The sequence below is a fragment of the Phocoena phocoena genome, chromosome 11 (genome assembly GCF_963924675.1).
Source record: "Phocoena phocoena chromosome 11, mPhoPho1.1, whole genome shotgun sequence".
Classification (NCBI taxonomy): Eukaryota; Metazoa; Chordata; class Mammalia; order Artiodactyla; family Phocoenidae; genus Phocoena; species Phocoena phocoena.
Genome location: NC_089229.1, coordinates 24,526,908 through 24,546,167, shown reverse-complemented (window position 1 = coordinate 24,546,167; position 19,260 = coordinate 24,526,908). Strand labels below are relative to the sequence as shown.

The 19,260-nt window shown below is 39.0% G+C and overlaps 1 protein-coding gene across 2 annotated transcripts in view; it reads left to right on the top strand.

The window, feature by feature from the left end:
• The window catches only part of CFAP54 (cilia and flagella associated protein 54), a 297,839-nt gene that overhangs the window by 165,850 nt on the left and 112,729 nt on the right, over positions 1-19,260 (top strand). For both annotated transcript variants that reach the window (XM_065887671.1, XM_065887669.1), the window contains 7 exons: positions 629-716; positions 1,012-1,221; positions 4,140-4,206; positions 5,804-5,986; positions 8,389-8,475; positions 13,185-13,307; positions 18,349-18,402. In XM_065887671.1, the coding sequence (XP_065743743.1) occupies positions 629-716; positions 1,012-1,221; positions 4,140-4,206; positions 5,804-5,986; positions 8,389-8,475; positions 13,185-13,307; positions 18,349-18,402 (812 nt within the window). The remainder of the gene's footprint in view (positions 1-628; positions 717-1,011; positions 1,222-4,139; positions 4,207-5,803; positions 5,987-8,388; positions 8,476-13,184; positions 13,308-18,348; positions 18,403-19,260) is intronic.

Below are 19,260 nucleotides of genomic sequence, written 5' to 3'. Positions count from 1 at the left end.
CCTGATTAGACACCATTGCCATGTTAGTTGGGTTTTGTGGCTACACATCCTGGAATGCATGTATTCATCAGAAAACAACAAATTCAGGTACTATTCAAGATGTGCTTTTTTGCATTTGGGTAAAGGAAGAATCCAAAGTGCTGTGCTCTTGTCACATCCCTGATCAAAAACAAACTGTTCAACGCTTCCCATGTGCTGTAGAATAGTGTCCACATTTCTCCACGTGGCACTCAGATGCCTCCGTAATCTTACCACTACCCGCTTCTTCACCCTCCCCAGAAAGCGTATTCCGGCCGCGCACATTGCCATATATATATATACCCAGCCCTTTCTGCCTTGCACACTTTTTCTGGATTTTTCTCCTTCACCATCTCAACCTGCCCGACTCTTACTGTACTTTCTCCCATTTCCCACCTCTTTGACCCGATCTCCCACTCCATGACATTAAAATAGAACATCGTTTGCTCTCTTTCTCTACCCATATTGTGTGACATTTAAAGGCTCTATTAGCTTGAAGTTTGCTTATCTACACAGTTAAGGTATAAGGCAATTTAAAATATTCTTGAAAATATACAGGAAATATTTTCCAGGGACTGACATTTGTTCTTTCACTTGATTAAAAATACAGAAGTTCTGCAAACCAGCAATGAAAGAAGTCTTAACGTTCAGGCATTGCATGAACTTGGAAGTCTTCTTGTCTTCGCACAAAAGAAAAGGTAGTTTTTAGGAGTCAGTAAAACAAGGGAAACTTTGTTCAGCTGAAAAAATGTTTAATTATTGTGAAAAATACTGCCTTTCATAAATTTTAGTCTGTTGATAATATTCCATTGCTGCATTTTATTCATCAAATGCTACCTGAGAGAAATGGTTATGAGCAATAAATGGTATAGATCCATTCTCTAACATTTTAATTAAAATGTCTCTTCAGTGAAATGCTTTCCCTTTTGGAAGATAGATTTAATAACACGGATCTCAGAAAACATGCTGCTGCATGCTCTATTTCTGTTTTAGGGCTGCTTTTAAATGTTGGAGTCAAGCTCTTGATGACATATTCAGGAAACAAGACGTGTTGCACACATGGAAGGAGTATGGCAGCTCACTCACCAATGCCACTGACAGCTGTTCACCTCCAGGTTCCAAAGACTACAGTGAGGAGTTTCTGTCAAAAGTTGGCATTTGGGGATGTTTGCAAGGGGCGGTGATATCAGCAAAGATCGCACAGTGAGTGTGACGATGGAGTGGTCTGTGTCGTAGCTGTCGCCTCCTTTGTGGGCTGCCCACCCGTGCCATGTAGGGTGCCACACCTCACATGCACTGGGTTCCCGGGCAACTGTGTCCATATCATACAGGCTTATACGGTTTACTTATTTGTGCTGTTTCTTGTTGATGGCCATCTCCTCTTCCTGTTAGCACCTGCCACACCTGGAGTGTGAGAACCATGTGGGCATAGGTCTTTGTTCTGTTCACCAGTGTATCCCGAGTGCCTGGCATGGAGATGGGATTCAATAACTACTTGTTGAATGAATGAACGAGTGGATGAACAGTTGGTTTTTGAGAAAGAATAACAGCGTGGAGGCAGGCTGACTAGGGCCTAACTTTAGGGCCCCCAGCAAGTTACTCATCCTGCATGAGCCTCAGTTGTTCTCATTTGTAAACTATGGTGACAGGAATTACATGACACACTGTATTAGTTTGCTAGTACAAACGAGCAACAGAGTACCAATCTGTGAGCAATTTATTGTCTCACAATTCTGGAGGCTTGACATCCGAGATCACGGTGTTGACAGGCCTGGTTTCTTCTGAGTCCTCTCTCCCTGCTTGTAGGTGGCTGTCTTCTCACTCTGTCCTCACATGGTCTTCCATCTGTGCATGTCTGTGTCCTAATCTGCTCTTCTTATAAGGCCATCAATCATATTGGATTAGGGCCTACCCTAATGACCTCATTTTAACATGATTACCTCTTTAAAGACCTATTTCTAAGTATAGTCACCTTCTGAGGCACTGGGGGTTAGGACTTCAACATATGAATTTCGGGGGTGCAGTGGGTCACATAATTTAGCCCATAACACAGACTGTATTAGTTTCCTATTAGTGGTATAACAAATTACCACAAATTTAGTGCCCTAAAACAATACAAATTTATTTTCTTACAGTTATGGAGGGCAGAAGTCCTAAAATCAATGTGTTGGCAGGGCTGAGCTCCCTGCGGAGGCTCTAGGGGACGATCTGTTCTTGCATGTTCCAGCTTCTAGAGGCCTCCTGCCTTCCTCAGCTCATGGCCCCATCTTCTGTCTTCAAGACCAAGAGCCTGTCATCTTTCTCTCTCTCTCTCCGAGCTCTGTTTCCGTCCTCGCATCTTCTCTGACTCTGACCCTCCTGCCTTTCTCTTATAAGGAGCATTATGATTACATTGAACCCAGTAATTCAGGATAACTTCCCTATCTCAAGGCCCTTAATTTAATCACATCTGCAGAGTTTTTTGGTTTTGGGGTTTTTGTTTGTTTTTTGCCACGTGGAGTAACATATGCATAGGTTTGGGGGATTAAGACGTTGATTTCTTTGGGAGGGGCATTATTCAACCTGCCACATGTAACATATGGGAAAGCCCATCACAATGCCTTACACCTAGTTAGCACTCACAGATATCTTAAATATTTGATTAATGTGTGAAATTTAGGAAGTGTGAAGAGAGTGGAGGTACAGGTTTCCTTTACCTATCTAGTTACATTTTAGGGCGTGGTAGGCAAAAATCTGCATAGTATTTTGAGCTGTAGAGAAAGTTTTTAAAAATAATAACTTGTCCTAGTTAATAATCACACTGTTTTCAGATAATTAGCATTTGGACAGGGGAAGTAAGGAATTACCACTTAAAAAATATCAAACATTTAAAGATTTTTTAAAAACTCTGTCAAGTTTGATTTTTTTTTTTTTTACCACTCCTGGGACGGAACTCTTCCTTACACACACACACACACACACACACACGATCCGCACGCAAGTTTGAGTTTATAAGTTAGTAGAGCTTGGCAGCAGAGAATAGAAAAGCTGAGGAAGGTTCCCAGCTTGAAAAGAACAGCTATAGCATTCCTGCCAGAGGACACCTCAGCTTCTCTGAGGCTCTGAAGTTTTTACTTAGTGGTTTTCAATCAACAGAAAGTCATTTCCTGGTTACCCAGCTGGAAGTCTGACTTCCACAGGCTCTGTGATACTCCAGGGGCTTTGGCTGTTCTTGGAGACTCCTTGAGGGGAAGAAACTTCTCCCCCCACTGTTCAGAAGGTAAAGCACCACATAGAGAAGCTGAACTCAGACTGACTAAGTTATTAATCCAGTGAAGCCCACTGGTGTTATTGAAATAAGATTTAGAAGAAGGTAATGTGGTTTACAGTTGCAAATTTGAGTTTCAAGACCCATGTAAAGAAAACTCAAACTCTACTAAGGGACATAAAACGAGACAGTAGTAAACACAGAGATATTACCTTAATCTTTGGTGGAAAGACTGAATGTCATCGATGGATCCATAATATACTGCTGGTGAGGAAACACATTGTTTAAATCTATGGGAGGAAATTTTTTAATTGTACTCATCAAAAATTTGATTTAAAATTGTGTACCTCCTTTTCCCCAAAATTCCACTTCTAGGGATTTATCCAGTGGAATTAATAGGACAAGTGCTCAGAAATGTAGGTACAACAGTGTTTATTTCAGCGTTGGAAAAAACCAAAATGGAGATGAATATTTTAGTATTATGGTGCATGCATATGATAAAAATATTAAAATCTGTAAAATAATGATGTAACTCATCATCTCCAAGAATAAAAAATTTGTTTATAAAATAATATGTATTGCATAATTTTAGTCTTACTGTGAGTGTGCATGTGTATTATTGTATGTAGAAGAAAATCTAGAAGGAAAGTGGCCGAAGTGTTACCAGTAATCATGTTTAGGTGGTAGGATTATAGGTGACTTTTCATTTTATTTTTTTTCCATCTTTCTATGTCCTAGATCTTATATGAGTATGTAGCACTTTAGAATCACAAAGATTATTTTAATTTTGGAAAGTCTATGAGTATTAGAGATGTATTTATATAAAAATAGTCTTGGAACATTGTCTATGAATGTTTCTTTTTCTTATACTTAGATTTATTCAGACATTGGACGTTGAAAAGAGAACCAACTCTTGCCTTTTGTCCGGGTTACTCTTTCAGGTAACACTTCCTGTATACCTTTCTACAGCAGCAGGACCATGCACTCAGTAAAAAAAAAAAAAAAAAAAAAAAGGCAGTGGTTTAGCATATTCATAAAACTTGCACGTAGGGAAATAGCATGAACCTTGATTAAATATCATAAGCCCGTCTTTCCTTCAATGGCTGAACCCCTGTGGCATAATATTCAGCAGAGTCACTTTTTTCATTTTGGCTACAGAAGGAGGAGTTTTACAGATAAGGAAACTAAGTCTCCTGTCCTTCGTAATGTCATGTTACTAATGAGCAGTGAAGCGAATCTGACCGAGTCTAAAGGGTTGCCTTAAGTTGCCTCATTTCTAAATAAAGTTTTGCTCAATTGCGTGATGTAAAATATACCATATAATGAAAGCAAAAAATAAGTTGAAGACTATATAGGTAGAGTGTCTGCAGTTCTTAGGATTTGGGTTTGACTTTACTGAAGAAGAAAGGAGCTTTTATCTGAAATACAAGACATTCTAAGATTTGGGAACATAGCCAGGGGCCTCTGCAGTCTCCTGAAGGTTCTGTTTACTTTGAAGGATGGGACACTCTTGTTCTAAGGAGTCTAGTAGCTTATGAAATCTGGATGAGCATATGGCCAGAGTTTTCCATTTTCTTATGTTCCATACACTTCTGGCCTGTGCTTCAAAGGGAAAAGGTGGAAGAGGCAAGGATGCAAAGGGAATAATAATCCGAATTGGATTCCTTCTATTGCATCCTTTACTTTCTTCTGATATTCCTCATTCCTGAAGATAATGCTGTTTATATTTTAGAAGTAAGTAATTTTTTGCTTAAACGTGGACATCATTCCTTTGTAATATGACACTTAAAATTAGCTGGGGGATTTATTTTTAAAACCTGCTCTTTTTATGATTTTAAAGAAAATTTGTAAAACTAAAAATTAAACAACTGTAATATTTTAGACTAGGTATCATAAGTTTAATGAGCAATGTGATTAAAATTTGTTCCAGATATATACATTAAAATAACTTTATGATGCATTTGTCATCAAGAAATGTTAATTGTTTAAGATAACATAAGAAGCACTCCTAAATGTACAATTTGATTTTGTGTATTCATCTTGTTTCTGAATGTCTGGTACAACGCTGGTCATTATAAATTACCTAAGAAATATTGGTCAATTAAACAAAGCAACTTTTTACTTAATTCAATAAAAATTCAAAATTACCTCTGCTTGATTTAGACTTCTGAAATATGTTTTTCTTTCCTCTACTTATATAGGTTGGTATAGTGGAAAGAACATAGATTTTTGTAATATTTACAAAGAATTTACCAAGAGTGCCCAACACAAAACTGACCCTCAACAAATGATAACTTAATATAATTTCTTCTTAAAATGATAATTATTCAACTACTATGGAATTTAAAAGGCCCATCTTGAGTGGTAAAAGCATTTGGAACCTATAGTCATGAGGATATTGATAAGTATCGTTTATTACAGGATACAGTGTGCTAGGCATACGCAAAGCACTTTGGGAAGTAATACATGTACTTATCTTTCTCTCTCGTTGTTGCAGATGCAAGTTCCAGCTCTTCATTTCACCTTTTTCATTTACAGGGTTTGCTTAGAACCACACTTCTACACCCTAAAGCTGAACGTTGCTATGCTCAGTATGAAATCACTCAGCTTCTTCCCGGCATCGAGCTCTTCTCGGACAGATACCGGGCTGACATCTGCTCTGTAGTTGCAAGTCTGTATTACGTAATCCGCGAACTGCACTTTGCTAAGCAAAATCTAATAGTAAGTGATTTGTAAAATCGACAAATCTTAATTCACTGTGGTATCTTACCCCATTTACCTTATACTTTTCAAGTTTTAATAATGTAGTTTTGGTCAGTTCCTATTTAACTTTTAAACTCTATTTTCGGGATTCAGATCTGTACTTCAAGATGAAACATATTAATTAATATTCTTTCTTTTGACATCACTGTTTGCATTGCCTTTTGGGTACAATAGCCATGCCTATTTGATTTTGTTCTCTTATTTTACTCTATTATTTTACCTTTTTTAGAAGACATTTGGTGAAATTGACTAGAATGTTGCACTGGTCTCAAACACAGGAATCTAGTGCACTTATAACTTCACTGCATTAAGTCATGCAGGTCATGTCAATATCGAAACCCTGGGAGTATTTCTTTATTGAGATAAATTTATCTTTGTGTCTTGTCTTTTCTGTGTTAAGGGCACATCTAAGTGAAAAACAGATTCTAACTGTGAAATTAAAGACAGACACTTCTTAAGATCCTAGGAAATTAAAAAAAAACCCAAATACAACTCTCTTTTCCTTTAGGGAAATAAACCACAGTATGTATCTCATAAATTTGAAGTTGACTGCATTTTAGACATAAATTAGGGTGTTCTGTTGGTTATTTTATATTTTCCTCCTTTATCGTATTTGTCCTTTTTTCTTCCTCTGTGCTATTTCCTCTACCTCTGTATCTCTTTTCCCCTGTGTTTGCTTGTTAATATATGTTCTTTCTCTTTTTCTGCTTCTTTCCCTTTCCTCTATAATTTTCATACTTACTTTCTTTTTTCTCATGTATTGTTTTCTCTTGTTCTAAGTTCACTCTCTCCTTATCTTGAAAAGATTTACTGCCCCCTGATATTAGTTGTTAAATTATAATGTCATGTGTTAAAGTGAAGAGGTTGATACATGCTTTTAACACTTGGCAGATTTGGCAAAAAATTGTTTATTAGAAAAGAATAGCAAGATGGTGCTCCTCTCTTGTTAAGGGGATTCATTTCTGGATTTAGAAAATAGTTTTTATCCCCTGGGTAACTTTTAGCTGCCTAGTCATATTCATATATAATACATATCCCTGCCCTGGAAAAGAAATGAGACTTTTTTCTCTGAAGCTTAAGAAATTGAGAACATTTTTCTGAATAATTGAGCAATTGGCAGCAATAAAATGGTATGTTTTTATTTGTCACTAAAGAAACAATCTCAAAGGTAATAGCCAACTCGTTTTGTGCTGCATTAATTACAGAAAAAAGTATTGTGTTATGTTTGTAGAGCAGCATTGTAGAAGAATGTATTGTGTTATGTCTGAAATCATTTAAGACCAGTTTTAGTCCTTTTCAAAAGCTGTTGCTGTTAGCAGCTGCCAGTTGACTGACAATGAGATTCCTTAGCTAAACTTGCAAGATGTAAACAGTTTCCATTTTCTATTACACTACCTTCCAGAAGGAGCCCAGTGGCTAAGGAGACAGCTGTAACATATAAAATTTGCTAGGGGACCCATTGCTGTGGGATCATGGGAAATAGTTTGCTAAATAGTAAGGATCCCAGTGCCCCTTCTTGCTCCATCTGCCGTTGATGGAGCAGGACCCAGTTGTAGGGACTGAGCTTCAGTTTTAAGTTGAGATCAGGAGCTGTTCAGAAGTCTAGGCAACACTGTCCCTCAACACCTGCCTTTAGCTGGATACTGGTTTGGTCAATTGAAAAATTGATAGTCTGTAAGCTTTCACATATATCCATGGGACTCCAAGAAGACTTGAACTTTGGGGTTAATTTTAGGAAAATAAAAATGTTATATGAAGAGTAAGCTTGCGTTTTAATCAGTAGAATATATGCTCTATGGAGGCAAGAACTTAGATTTTTTTCTCATTCAACAGTGTCTGACATAAAACAGGCCTGTTGTAAATATTTTTTGATGATGGAGATATTCCAGTTGAAGACAAATAGCTGACATTGAGACGAATAAGTAGAAGCTATTAGGGGACATGGATGTGAGTTCCTTTGCTTTAAATTTTGCATTTATTTGGTAGCTAATTTGCTAGAATGTTTCCACAGGCCTCAGTAATTCATACGTATATGTTGAAATAATTTGTTTTCAAGGAAGATGATTAACTGGATTTTTATTTTTCCATGCTTAAGGAAATGTGAAGCCTAGGTTTTGGGTATCAAGTAACATCTACTTGGAACTGTTAAGTCACTGATAGCACTTTAAAATTCTGATAAAATTATGAAACATATGTTAGGCAGATCATTTCACTTATACCAAACAGTACAGTCTTCTAATATGGAAAAATCAATCACAATTTTGCATAACATCTCTTACATCAGTATTTGGCTAAATTGTATTATTAGGTTATTAACTTGATAAAATACGTTTCAAAACAGAGTGTTTTTCTGTTGGTAGATTCTGCCTCTTCTTGCATTGTACCAATATTTTGTTTCTGGAATTTGCCAAGACCTAGTCAGAAATCTAGAAGCAAGAATCCTCAAGGTATGTTTCAAGCTTTTTAAGACATTTGATATTCTTGAACTATTAAAGATACTGTCATGAATTACTTTTTTATTATTATCATCATAAGCTGATAATAATATATGGTGTTGTACTGATGTTAAAAAAAACTTGCCCAACATTTTAATAAAGTATGAGGAAGAGCCACGTAGTAAGGCTTAGATCATTTTATTCTTGGGCCACAGTAAAGTGAGGAACAGCTACCCCTGGTAACAAGGCTCACCTGGCACCATTCAGCCTAGAAATCACCATTTCTGAAAGATCGCTTTCCTCATGGAGACTAATGAGTCATTTTCCGAAGTTTCTGGGAGTTGTTTTGCTAAGGATCTTTGTGTATATCATGGTATACAGGAGGTTTTTTTTAATTGCACAGACAGTTGAGGTGATAAAACGCACAGGCACTAAACTACAGTTAATTCTGTAACCCAGAGGTCAGGAGGCTCTCTGCTTTCAAGATTTGTGTGCAGTTGGCTGGAACCCCATGTGGAGTGGGGAACCTCAAGCATCTTGTTTTCTCTGCCCCTTTTCCCGATCACCCATGGTCGCAGGCTCCCACTGTCATTGAATTTGTTTTGTACATGGATCCTTTCAGCAGCCAGCAAATTTGCTCCCTGTTCTGCACTTCTTCATCTCTAATATGGAATTCAACCCTATTCCATATTTTACACACACACACACACACACACACACACACACACACACGTAAACACACAAACTACATCCACCCAAGGTGTTTATTTCTATATTGGACTTTACTGAAAATTGGGAACATAAGGAAATTTTAGTTGAGGCAAAACCAGCAACTTAGAATATTTAGCATCTCTGAGTTTAAAATATTTCTTGCCCGTTATCCCACTCTTTTGCCTCCTATCCCATGGCTTCGTCAGCCGTGTGCTGGTAAATATTTTACAACTCACTCTAAAAAAAAGCTTTGATTTGTAACATTTGCAATTTCCATGGTATAAATACTCCCACTGCAGCTGACTTCAGCCTACCAACTGGGCGTTACTGAATGTGGGGCTTCGACAAGATGTGCCTGATTGGCTCTTGCAATTGCGGGTGAGTGGGCTCCCACACTCCCCTAGCTTAGCCCTCCTTCTCCTTTTTTGGGAAATACCCTTCTTCCCCGATCCTTCACATTTTCTAATAAGGGAAAATAAGACTGCCCTTTGAACTGCTCTCTCCATCAAGACCCTGCCTGTGGGCCTTATTTTCAGACCCAAATTGTCCATTGCATCCTCTTTCTAAATAAAGATAACACCTTCCCTAACAGGAATTGTGGTGCTCTTAAGATAATACATTTTAACCTGGGAATAAATAATTTGTAATCAGCCATGAATTCTGGTTCACCCTTTCTGAGTTACTGAACTCTTAACAGTTCTCTGGCTTTTGAATTCTAATAACAGTTTTTAAAAAGCTGCATACAACTTTTCTCTGTTTTTAAAACAGTGCTCTCTTCAAGACTGCAAAATTCTCGAGGCTAAGGCCTGTCTCTTTTGCATCTTTTGGTTCCCTATAGTGTCTTGAGTAATAAATTTATATACTTGATATTCAGTAATTAATTGTTGAATTGGATTTAAAATCTTTAGACATATATCAAGTGTCTACTGTCCACACTCTCCTTGGTGTTTGGTGGGAACTCACCGAGAAGATACTTGGTAAATGTTTATTGTTTTATCTTTGAAACAACATTTATCAAGTATCTCCTATATAAAGGCACTGTGTTAGTAACTCTAATCAAAGAAATGTAACCCATGGTCTTTGCTTTTGTAAAGAAGTGAAAATAGGGAAGAGAGATGGGACATACACACAAGAGAATAATGTGTGTACCTCCCACTTGATCATTTCCAAACGAGTGTGACGAACGCTATTTCCAGGAGTTTGAAAGAGGGGAAAATGGCTCTGGGTCTCTAGGTTTCAACCAGGTAGATAAGATTTCAGCTTGAAAAAGACAGAACTAACTGAGTAGGAGAGGGGAAGAAGGGAGCATTCTCAGCAGACAGTAGTGTGAAAGGTGTAGAGGTGAGGAAGTATTGACTTGTTTAGGGGGCAGAGGTGGTTGGGTTAGACTGGAGTGGAGGTCTTGATCAGGCAGTTTGGAGTAGATGACATGAGGACACCAGAGGTCCGTGATGTGGAGGAGACCAGGGGCCCAGTCTTGAATTCCAAGCCGAGGTGTAATACGGAGGCTGAGCAGTGAGAGAAAGGAGGAGGTTGTGGTGTCAGAATAGCGTCACAGTTTTATTCTGATGTCACAGGAGGCAAGAAGCATGGAAGGGTTGCAGTGACAACTATTAACATGTCAGAAGGCAGTCCAGAGAAGCACTGAAAGAATCTGGAGTAAAGTTTTTGATTAAATGAGTATTTCTTATTGATTGTTAGCACTTGGCAACTGTTTTTGTACTAGAGTAGCTTAAAAGTCAGTGAAGAACTATGGACTGTCTTCTCTAGCCTTGGGTTGGGAGGGGGAATTCATGACAGTTTTGATCAGGAGAAGGACTTGATCCAATATATCTGGTAGGTGTGTCAGGAACAGAGTGAGATGAGACTGGGATCTTATCAGCATAGTAGGACTGGAAACGCAACTAGAGTGTTGGCAGAACCACTGAAAATGGGCAATTAATGCATCATACAGAGGAAGGAATGATAGCCCCCATAGGCAGAGTTTGCCTGACCTTCCCGAACTAAACTGGGGTCAGTTAGTGGGAAGAGAGAAAAGTCATAATCAGGAAATAGCAAACAATGATGCTTTCTGACAAATCGAAGAGCAGTAGATCACACTGTTAAGTCTCTACAGTTGCACTAGTGTCTTCCAGGGGAAGCTTTAAGACCTCTTTATGATCAACTGGTCTGGCTTCACTTTAGAACTGCCAGCATCCTGAAAGATTTATTATTCTCAACATATCTGGCATTCCTGGGAAGGGTACTGATGGTTCTGTATTTGTATGACTGAAGGGTTGATTTATGAGAAGTTCTTTTTCCCATCTGGCTTGTTTGTGTTCACAGTGTTCATTGTTTCTGAAAATACATGTCCATTATTATCACCACGGCTTTTTCATATGGTCAGATTGGTTCGATAAACTGAACCAGAGGTAACCTGAACAGGTGGTCCATGTACAGCAATCTCACAGTCAAGCCCAGCGGAAACTAACCTTACACAGATATGGGGAAATGTTTCCTCCAAGGGGCAAAGAGCTCCAACGACTCCCTAATGCCTACTTTGATATTATATGGCACCAGGGAGATTAGAGCCCAAGGTGTCTTAGGCAAGAGCCAAAGTATGCAACTCAGTAGACGAGCTGTTTTCTCTTCATCAGTAAAAATATTCTCCTGACTTCTTATGTTTTATTTTTATGTTGTCACGTCCTGTTTCCTTCTAACTTACCTTCTTTTTATTTCTTTAAAATTGGTACACTCTTGAGATTCCTAAGATAGTAGTTAAAGGAAAAGAGAGAGTAAGATGAGTATAATGTTGAGGATAAATTGGATTTTCTTTTTCTGTGTTTTAGACATATATCATCTTCATCCAAGTTTGTACTTCACTCCCTGCTTCCACAATTTACCCATCTCTGTTCTCTGTAAAGTCGCTAGACGTTTTCAAAACATAAGTAAGGTACAGGCCCTGCCCTGTTCAAAACTCTCCAATCACTTATCATGCAAAGAATCAAATCCCAAGTCTCCACTCTGGTCTACAGGCCACCATTCGCACCTACCTCCCAACCCTCTTCTCCTCTCTCCCTAAGCTCCTGCCACACAGGCTATTCCCTGAACACACCAAGACCCCAGGATTGCTCCTGCCACCATGTGACCTTTGTAGTCAAGGTCCCCTCGGCACTTTTCACGTCTCCCTCCATCATATCATTCCCAAACCTTCTCTTGAAGGTTTTCTCCTCAGAGAAGTCCCTCCTAACCACAGTTTCAATAATAGTATTTTGTCAGTACCTTTTATCTCTTTTCATACTGTGTATATCTTCATGTATCACTTAAATTTAGCTAACCGATATCTCAATGGAGGTAACTTCCAAGAGGGCTTGGTGCAGAAGAGGAGCTCAATATACCTGCTGAACGAACGCGTGCATTTGATTTCTTCTTGTAATTTCCTAATTGAAAGTCTTGCTGGATTATATTCAAAATAAGCCATCTACAATATATAGTTACCAATTGACTAATGTTGTTAAATACATGTCTGTAAAATCGACAGTGTCCCTTCATTGTGGATAAGGAAATGAACGGTTGATGCATTGTGGAATTCATCTCCTGGTTTGTTTGACATTCCTCAGAGTGTTAGAGAAATCAGGAGTGTTTTTGTTTTGTCTTTCTTTTAAACCATACTTGACCATGGGAACAAAAGGATGAGTTCAATTTTTTAAAACTCTTCTGTGTCTATCCTATTTTTGAAAATGTGTTTGCGTCTGATAAAGTAAAAGGCACATCTCATGAACGGCCATTGTTTTGAAAAGTCGCTTGATGTGATTTACTAGCTTCTTGGTTCCCTGCACACGTGAACTGGCTTACACACAGACACATGCATCTCTACCGCTGTGTTGTCTAAACATTAACTTATAACGCGTTACCAATACGAAGCAGAAATTTTGGATCTCGGTAAGTTGATGATTTTTCTCTAAAATTTTAATTTTGTGAGTAAAACAAATGGTTTAATTTAGAATCTCTTTTTTTTCTTTTCTTTAAAGATAGAAGTCCTTATAGATTTAGGATTCTTTTCCGAAGCCTTTCATGAGATATCCCAGATTTTTTATGGAAAAAACATGCCTTCTTCAGTACCCGCTGGCTGTAAAGCTACTGGAAGAATGAAGGTAAACCTGCCAATTCGATTCAAAGCCATTTTTAACCTTTTGAAGGTCCTTTTGAAGGCTACATTCCTAAAATCTAGGGAATGCTTCCACAAAAGGGTATTTACAAGTCTCTGGTACTGCAGACTTCTTTGTTAAGGTGGATTAGAGCTAACATCAGACATACACAAGGTTTACTTTGTCTGAAATGGAAGAAGGGTGGGTGTCATGATGGAGAGGGGAGTGTGGTCTAGCAGCAGGTTTTTACTGTGGAATTTTGACTTTGTGTTGTCATGGACAGTCTCAGTAGACACACTGATCAGCCACTATCTCTTAGACTTTTGGGTCTGAGCTTATAATTTCTAGTTAATAGTCTTAGTCAAAATGGTCTCTCTTCATGTTTTATTTGGATATTTTGATTTATATAATCTATACCAAAGTGTTAAGCATGTGTTCACATTTCTTCTGGTTTTTGTGAGGAGAGAATGTTCCTCTATTTTGTCTAGTCTTTTTTGACTTTGGGAGAGAGTTCTGCCTGGCTTGCTTAATTTGTATTTGTAAATTGCAGGATTGAAGCATCCTTGAAAATGAATTCTGACCTTTATATTTAAATCAGAGTGAGCTCCTATTGTCCTCTGCTTTGGTTTTTGTGGTGATCTGGGAATCCCTGGGTGATCTTGCTTGGGGCAGATGCTTGGACCCTCATCCAAGGGCCAGCAATAAAGGAAATAGGAGGAAGCAACAAGTCAGTTCCCTGGGAGAGACCATATGTGTGAGGAGTGAGACTGGCAGACATGATACATGCTGGTGGGATTCAAATTCAGGGGACCTAAAAGAAACTGCGGAATAGTTATGTCTTGAAAACTACTTGCATAGGCAGACATATTTACATATAATGCATACATTACTTCAATGTATACCCCTAAAATGTTGCTGCTTTTTTCTCAATATGACTGCTACAGTGTTATAATTTATCGTAATGAGGCTAAGTGTCAAGTTATCTACAGAAAATCCTAAGAGGGACGTTCAGTAGACGATCGGATACGTGTGTGTCTGTCTGTACATCTACAGTGGACCCTCTGTATCCGTGGGTTCCACGTCAGTGGCTTCAACCAACCGTGGATTGAAAATATTTGGAAAAAAATTCCAGAGAATTCCAAAAGGCAGAACTTAAACTTGCATGCTAGCAGTTCTTTACGTACCATTTACATTGTATTAGGCATTATAAGTAATCTAGAAATGATTTAAAGTATATGGGAGGATGCGCCTAAGTTATCTGCAAATACTGTGCCATTTTATATGAGGGACTTGAGCATTGCAGATTTTGGTATGGGGGGTGGGGAATCCTGAAACCAATCCCTCACAGTTACCAAGGGATGACTGTATATTTATCTATCTAGCTGTCTATGTGGGAGTCAGTCATGTTTTTTGGTTCATTTTCTATAGCACAAACTATTTCATCTTGTTACCTGGGTTAAATTAGCAGTATTTTCTTGCTTGCTTCTCAAGCAGCAGCCTTTCCCTGTTATAAAATAGTTTGCATTTTGTTATTTAAATTATATTTTAATTCATTTAAAAGTATTTATTGAGTGCTGACTGAATGCAGGCACTATTCCAGACATGAGAATAGAGCAGTAGAAAGACAAATGGAGTTATTGCCTTCCTGGAGGCATGTTACTATTGGACAGTCCAGTGAGGAAGACAAATAATAAACACATTAAGCACAGAACTACATGTCAGAGGGTGACATGCTCTGATGGACAATCAAGCTGAGTTGAGGGGACAGGAAGTGACCAGAGCGGTGGGTAGCTGTTCTGTTGAGGGTGGTTTGGGAAGTCTCTCTAATAAGGGAGTGAAAGATTTGAGGGAACAACCTTCCAAATAGGAGGCAGTGCAAGGGCAAAGGCCTGTAAGATGTGGTTGAGGAAAACCAGGAAGGCCGCGTGAGGGTGGATTAGAGAGGAGGAGGAGAGGAGGAGGAGAGGGGGCAGGACCCAGGAGCCAGGTCATGTCGGACCACCCAGAGAATTCCAAAAGGCAGAACTTAAATTTGCATGCTAGCAGTTTGCATGCAAAGTGGAGTTTGCATGCTAGGACTGGAGTTTACTCTAAATGAGATGGGAAGCCTTGTAGAGCTTTGAACAGAGGAGTGATGGGACAGGAAGTAAATTTCAAAGAACCGCTTTGTTGCTGTTTGGGGAATGGGCTGTGGATGAGCTTGGGTATAAATGGGGAGAACAGGGAGAAGGCCTTTGCCAGTGACCTGAGTGAGATGTGACAGTGGTCAGGGTAACAGTGGTGGGAGGAGTGAAAAGTGGTGGAATTCTGGACACATGGCAAAGGTAGAGCTGACAGCATTTGCTAATGATGGTTGAGACGTGGGATGTAAGAGAAAGAAGTCAGACCTGACTACAGAGTGTTCAACGTGAGCAGCAGGTAGCAGAGAGTTTTCATTGGCAGAGATGGGGAGTCCCGCTGCCCCAAGGCAGGGGTAGAGCGTGTTAAGTGTGAGATTCCTAGTGGACAAGCAGGTGGAGATACAGCCTACATAGGTGTAGAGAGTATATGTTCTGGAATTCAGGGGAGAGTTTGAAGCTGCAGGTAAATTTGGGAGCATCGACAGAAATTTAAAGTCATGGGACTGGGGGAGAGCAGCTGGGGACCAAGGCAGATAATGAAAAGTAGAAGGCAGAGGACTGAAACTTGGGGCCCTCCACATTTAGGGTCCGGAAGACAAGAAGGAAAGGGAAACCCGTTGGGTAGAATAGGAAACGAGAGTTTTCAATGGTTACTGCTTTCACCAAAACAAATAGACAAGTGGTCTGAAACTCATTTTTACAGATAAATTCCAAACTTCATTTTTTATCAACTAGTTTTCGTAAGACAAAAGTGTGGGCGAATTGTTTCCCGATGGATTATGACTTCAAATTTTGTGTTTTCAAAGTTAACTTGCAGCTTTTCCAGCTTCAGTTGGGAATTTAAAAAGTGTAATTAAAAGAGGAAGTGCGTTCAGGGTTTAAAATTAAAATAGTTGCCAACGTTATTAGGCTACAGGCTAGTTATTTAAAGACAGGATTAATGAATTAAATTTCAGTTGTAAAGCAGTTACTGGAAAAGTCTTACAGATTATGATTGAACTTTTTTTTTTTTTTTTTTTTTTTTTTTTGCGGTACGTGGGCCTCTCACTGTTGTGGCCTCTCCCGTTGCGGAGCACAGGCTCTGGATGCGCAGGCTCGGCGGCCATGGCTCACGGGCCTAGCCGCTCCGTGGCATGTGGGATCTTCCCGGACCGGGGCATGAACAAGTGTCCCCTGCATCGGCAGGCAGACTCTCAACCACTGCGCCACCAGCGAAGCCCTATGATTGAACTTTTCACGGGCTTTTAAAAAAATTCTATTTTTTTTAATATACTCATATTTCAATTCTGCTCTCATCACCAAATCTAAAGTCCCATCATTAACTCTCTTCAAATTATATCACCAAAGGTCTCTCCCTGGATTCAGTTACTCACTTTTCAATGTGTTAAAGGAAATAAAGAATATCTTCAAAAAAAGAAATGTTTTTAAACACTCACCAGCACTTTCTTCCAAAAAGAGCAATATGTGATGTCTTGATTTAGGGGTTCCTCAAAAGCAGATCCTGAGACAAAAATTTGGGAACAATTAGTGTGTTTGAGAGATGATTCCAGGAAGAACAGTGAGTGAGTGGGAAAGTCAGACAGGGAGACGAGGAAAACCACTCCACAGAACATTAATGAGATCCCCACCACAGGCAGGTGGGGCCTGCAGAGAGACTGTCTCTTGCCCCTCATTCGTAGGGGTTCCTCCCTGCACTTTCAGCCTCTCCTGAAACTCTCCTGTGGCCACAGAATGCCCTCAGTCAAATACGTACAGGTGCTCGAAGTAGGATACCACGCACATATGAGTGGCCTGTTCATGGAAGATGCTGGTGACTTCCAGGTGACCAAGTGGATGTGGTATTAGTATTGACATCTAAGAATGGGCACCTTTTAAAAAGGGCAGCTGTGGGCTTCCCTGGTGGTGCAGTGGTTGAGAGTCCGCCTGCCGATGCAGGGGATGTGGGTTCGTGCCCCGGTCCGGGAAGATGCCACATGCCGCGGAGCGGCTGGGCCCGGGAGCCATGGCTGCTGAGCCTGCGCGTCTGGAGCCTGTGCTCCGCAACGGGAGAGGCCACGGCAGTGAGAGGCCCGCGTACGGGAAAAAAAAAAAAAAAAAAAGGCAGCTGTACCAGAAGGGATGCAACCTCATAACGATACAATGTTCTGTGAGGAATGAATTGAATGTCTTCTAATGCAGTATTATATTTGGAGCCAAACATATTAACAGGTAATTCACAAACAAGGGAAGAACCACAAAAAGCATCATTGTGAAGAGTAGTACAATTTACCTCAAACTGGCAAAAACATTTTTAAGTGCTAATACGCAATGCTATTGAAAGTGCAGTAATCCTGGCATTTTCATAGAACATGGGTGGAAGGTAGATTGAGCTACCCCTTTTCAATTTTCTCAATATAGTCTTATCCTATGACCCGGCACTTCTGCTTCCAGGAATCTATCCAAAGGTGATAATCAGAAATACCAGCAAAATAGTCACCAATATTATTTAAACCAGGGCTGAATGGTGGGGTGAGGATGAGAAGTGGTCTTCTTAGATGTCTAACAATAGGAGAGAGGTTAAGTTATTATGCTACATTCATAGGATAGAACGTTACTGAGCTATTAGATGAGGTTTACAAATAACTTAATGGTGTGGGAAAATAATTATGATGTAACATTTAGTGAAAAGGAATCCAAATACATATAGAAAATTTTAAAATACATCAAAAAGAAATTGGTAGTAAAGACACCTAGATATTAACATTGACAACCTAAAGATGTTGATTTTTGCTTTCTTCTTTATACTATACTTGTCTTTTCTGACTAGAGCATGGATTACTTTTATAATAAAAATTATATTTAAGATAGTTTTAGAACACATTAACAGTTTAATTTAAAGGAACACTCAATACTCTTGTTTCTAATGTTAACATTTTGTATATTGGCAGCTATTTCAATCATTTGACTCGGGAAAACCTCTTACTAGTAAAGAAAATATGCAGGTAAGGATAATGATATTTTATAAATACTGGATATTTAGTGTGCATAATTTTTGAGTCATTTCAATCTTTTTGGTATGTATAATCTTTGTTTTTGAATATCTGCTGTGTAATATGCTCTTCTATGTCTGGCAATGGAGTCTGTTCTCCAAATATTGAGGCCAGAGATATGGTCGGACCCAAACTGATCTGGTTTTCAGATGGAGCAAATATCAGTCACTGCTCCTCAATTTTCAGTTACACATGCATATTCAGTTTGCTTATCTAGCCATGCCAAGTATCTAATATCTATCTTAGTTACCTAATAACTTTGATCATCAGTAAAGGATTTTGTGATAGCCCACCTGTTCGATACTGCTTTTACTCGGATCCATTGCCCCAGTCTGAGACTGCCTCTCAGCCAATGTATGGAAGGTTTTCTTTTTTTTTTCTCTTTTTCAGTTTTTTTGGAGGGTATAACTGATGTATAACATTGTGTAAGTTTAAGGTGTACAATGCATTGATTTGATACATTTATATATTACAGTATGATTACCATCATAGCATTAGTTAAAGGAAGGTTTTCATATGACATTTTTATAAGCAATTCCTCCGATTTCCCCACTATTTTTTACAAAGAGAGGACCAGACTGCCCATCCCAATAGGTTTATTCTTGTCATTAATGGAATGATTGGGTTTTAAACTTTTGGTGACCTAAAAGCATTTAAATTTTATGAAGTCATTAAAAAAATCTTAGAGTCCCAGCAGTTTGTCCACTAGGAAGTGTTGGAGTGGAAGGGTGGTAGGGCAACCATTGTTAAGGGGGTTACAGAGGGGCAAGGGGTTCACACAGGCAGGTGATAGTTAATGCATATAGACAG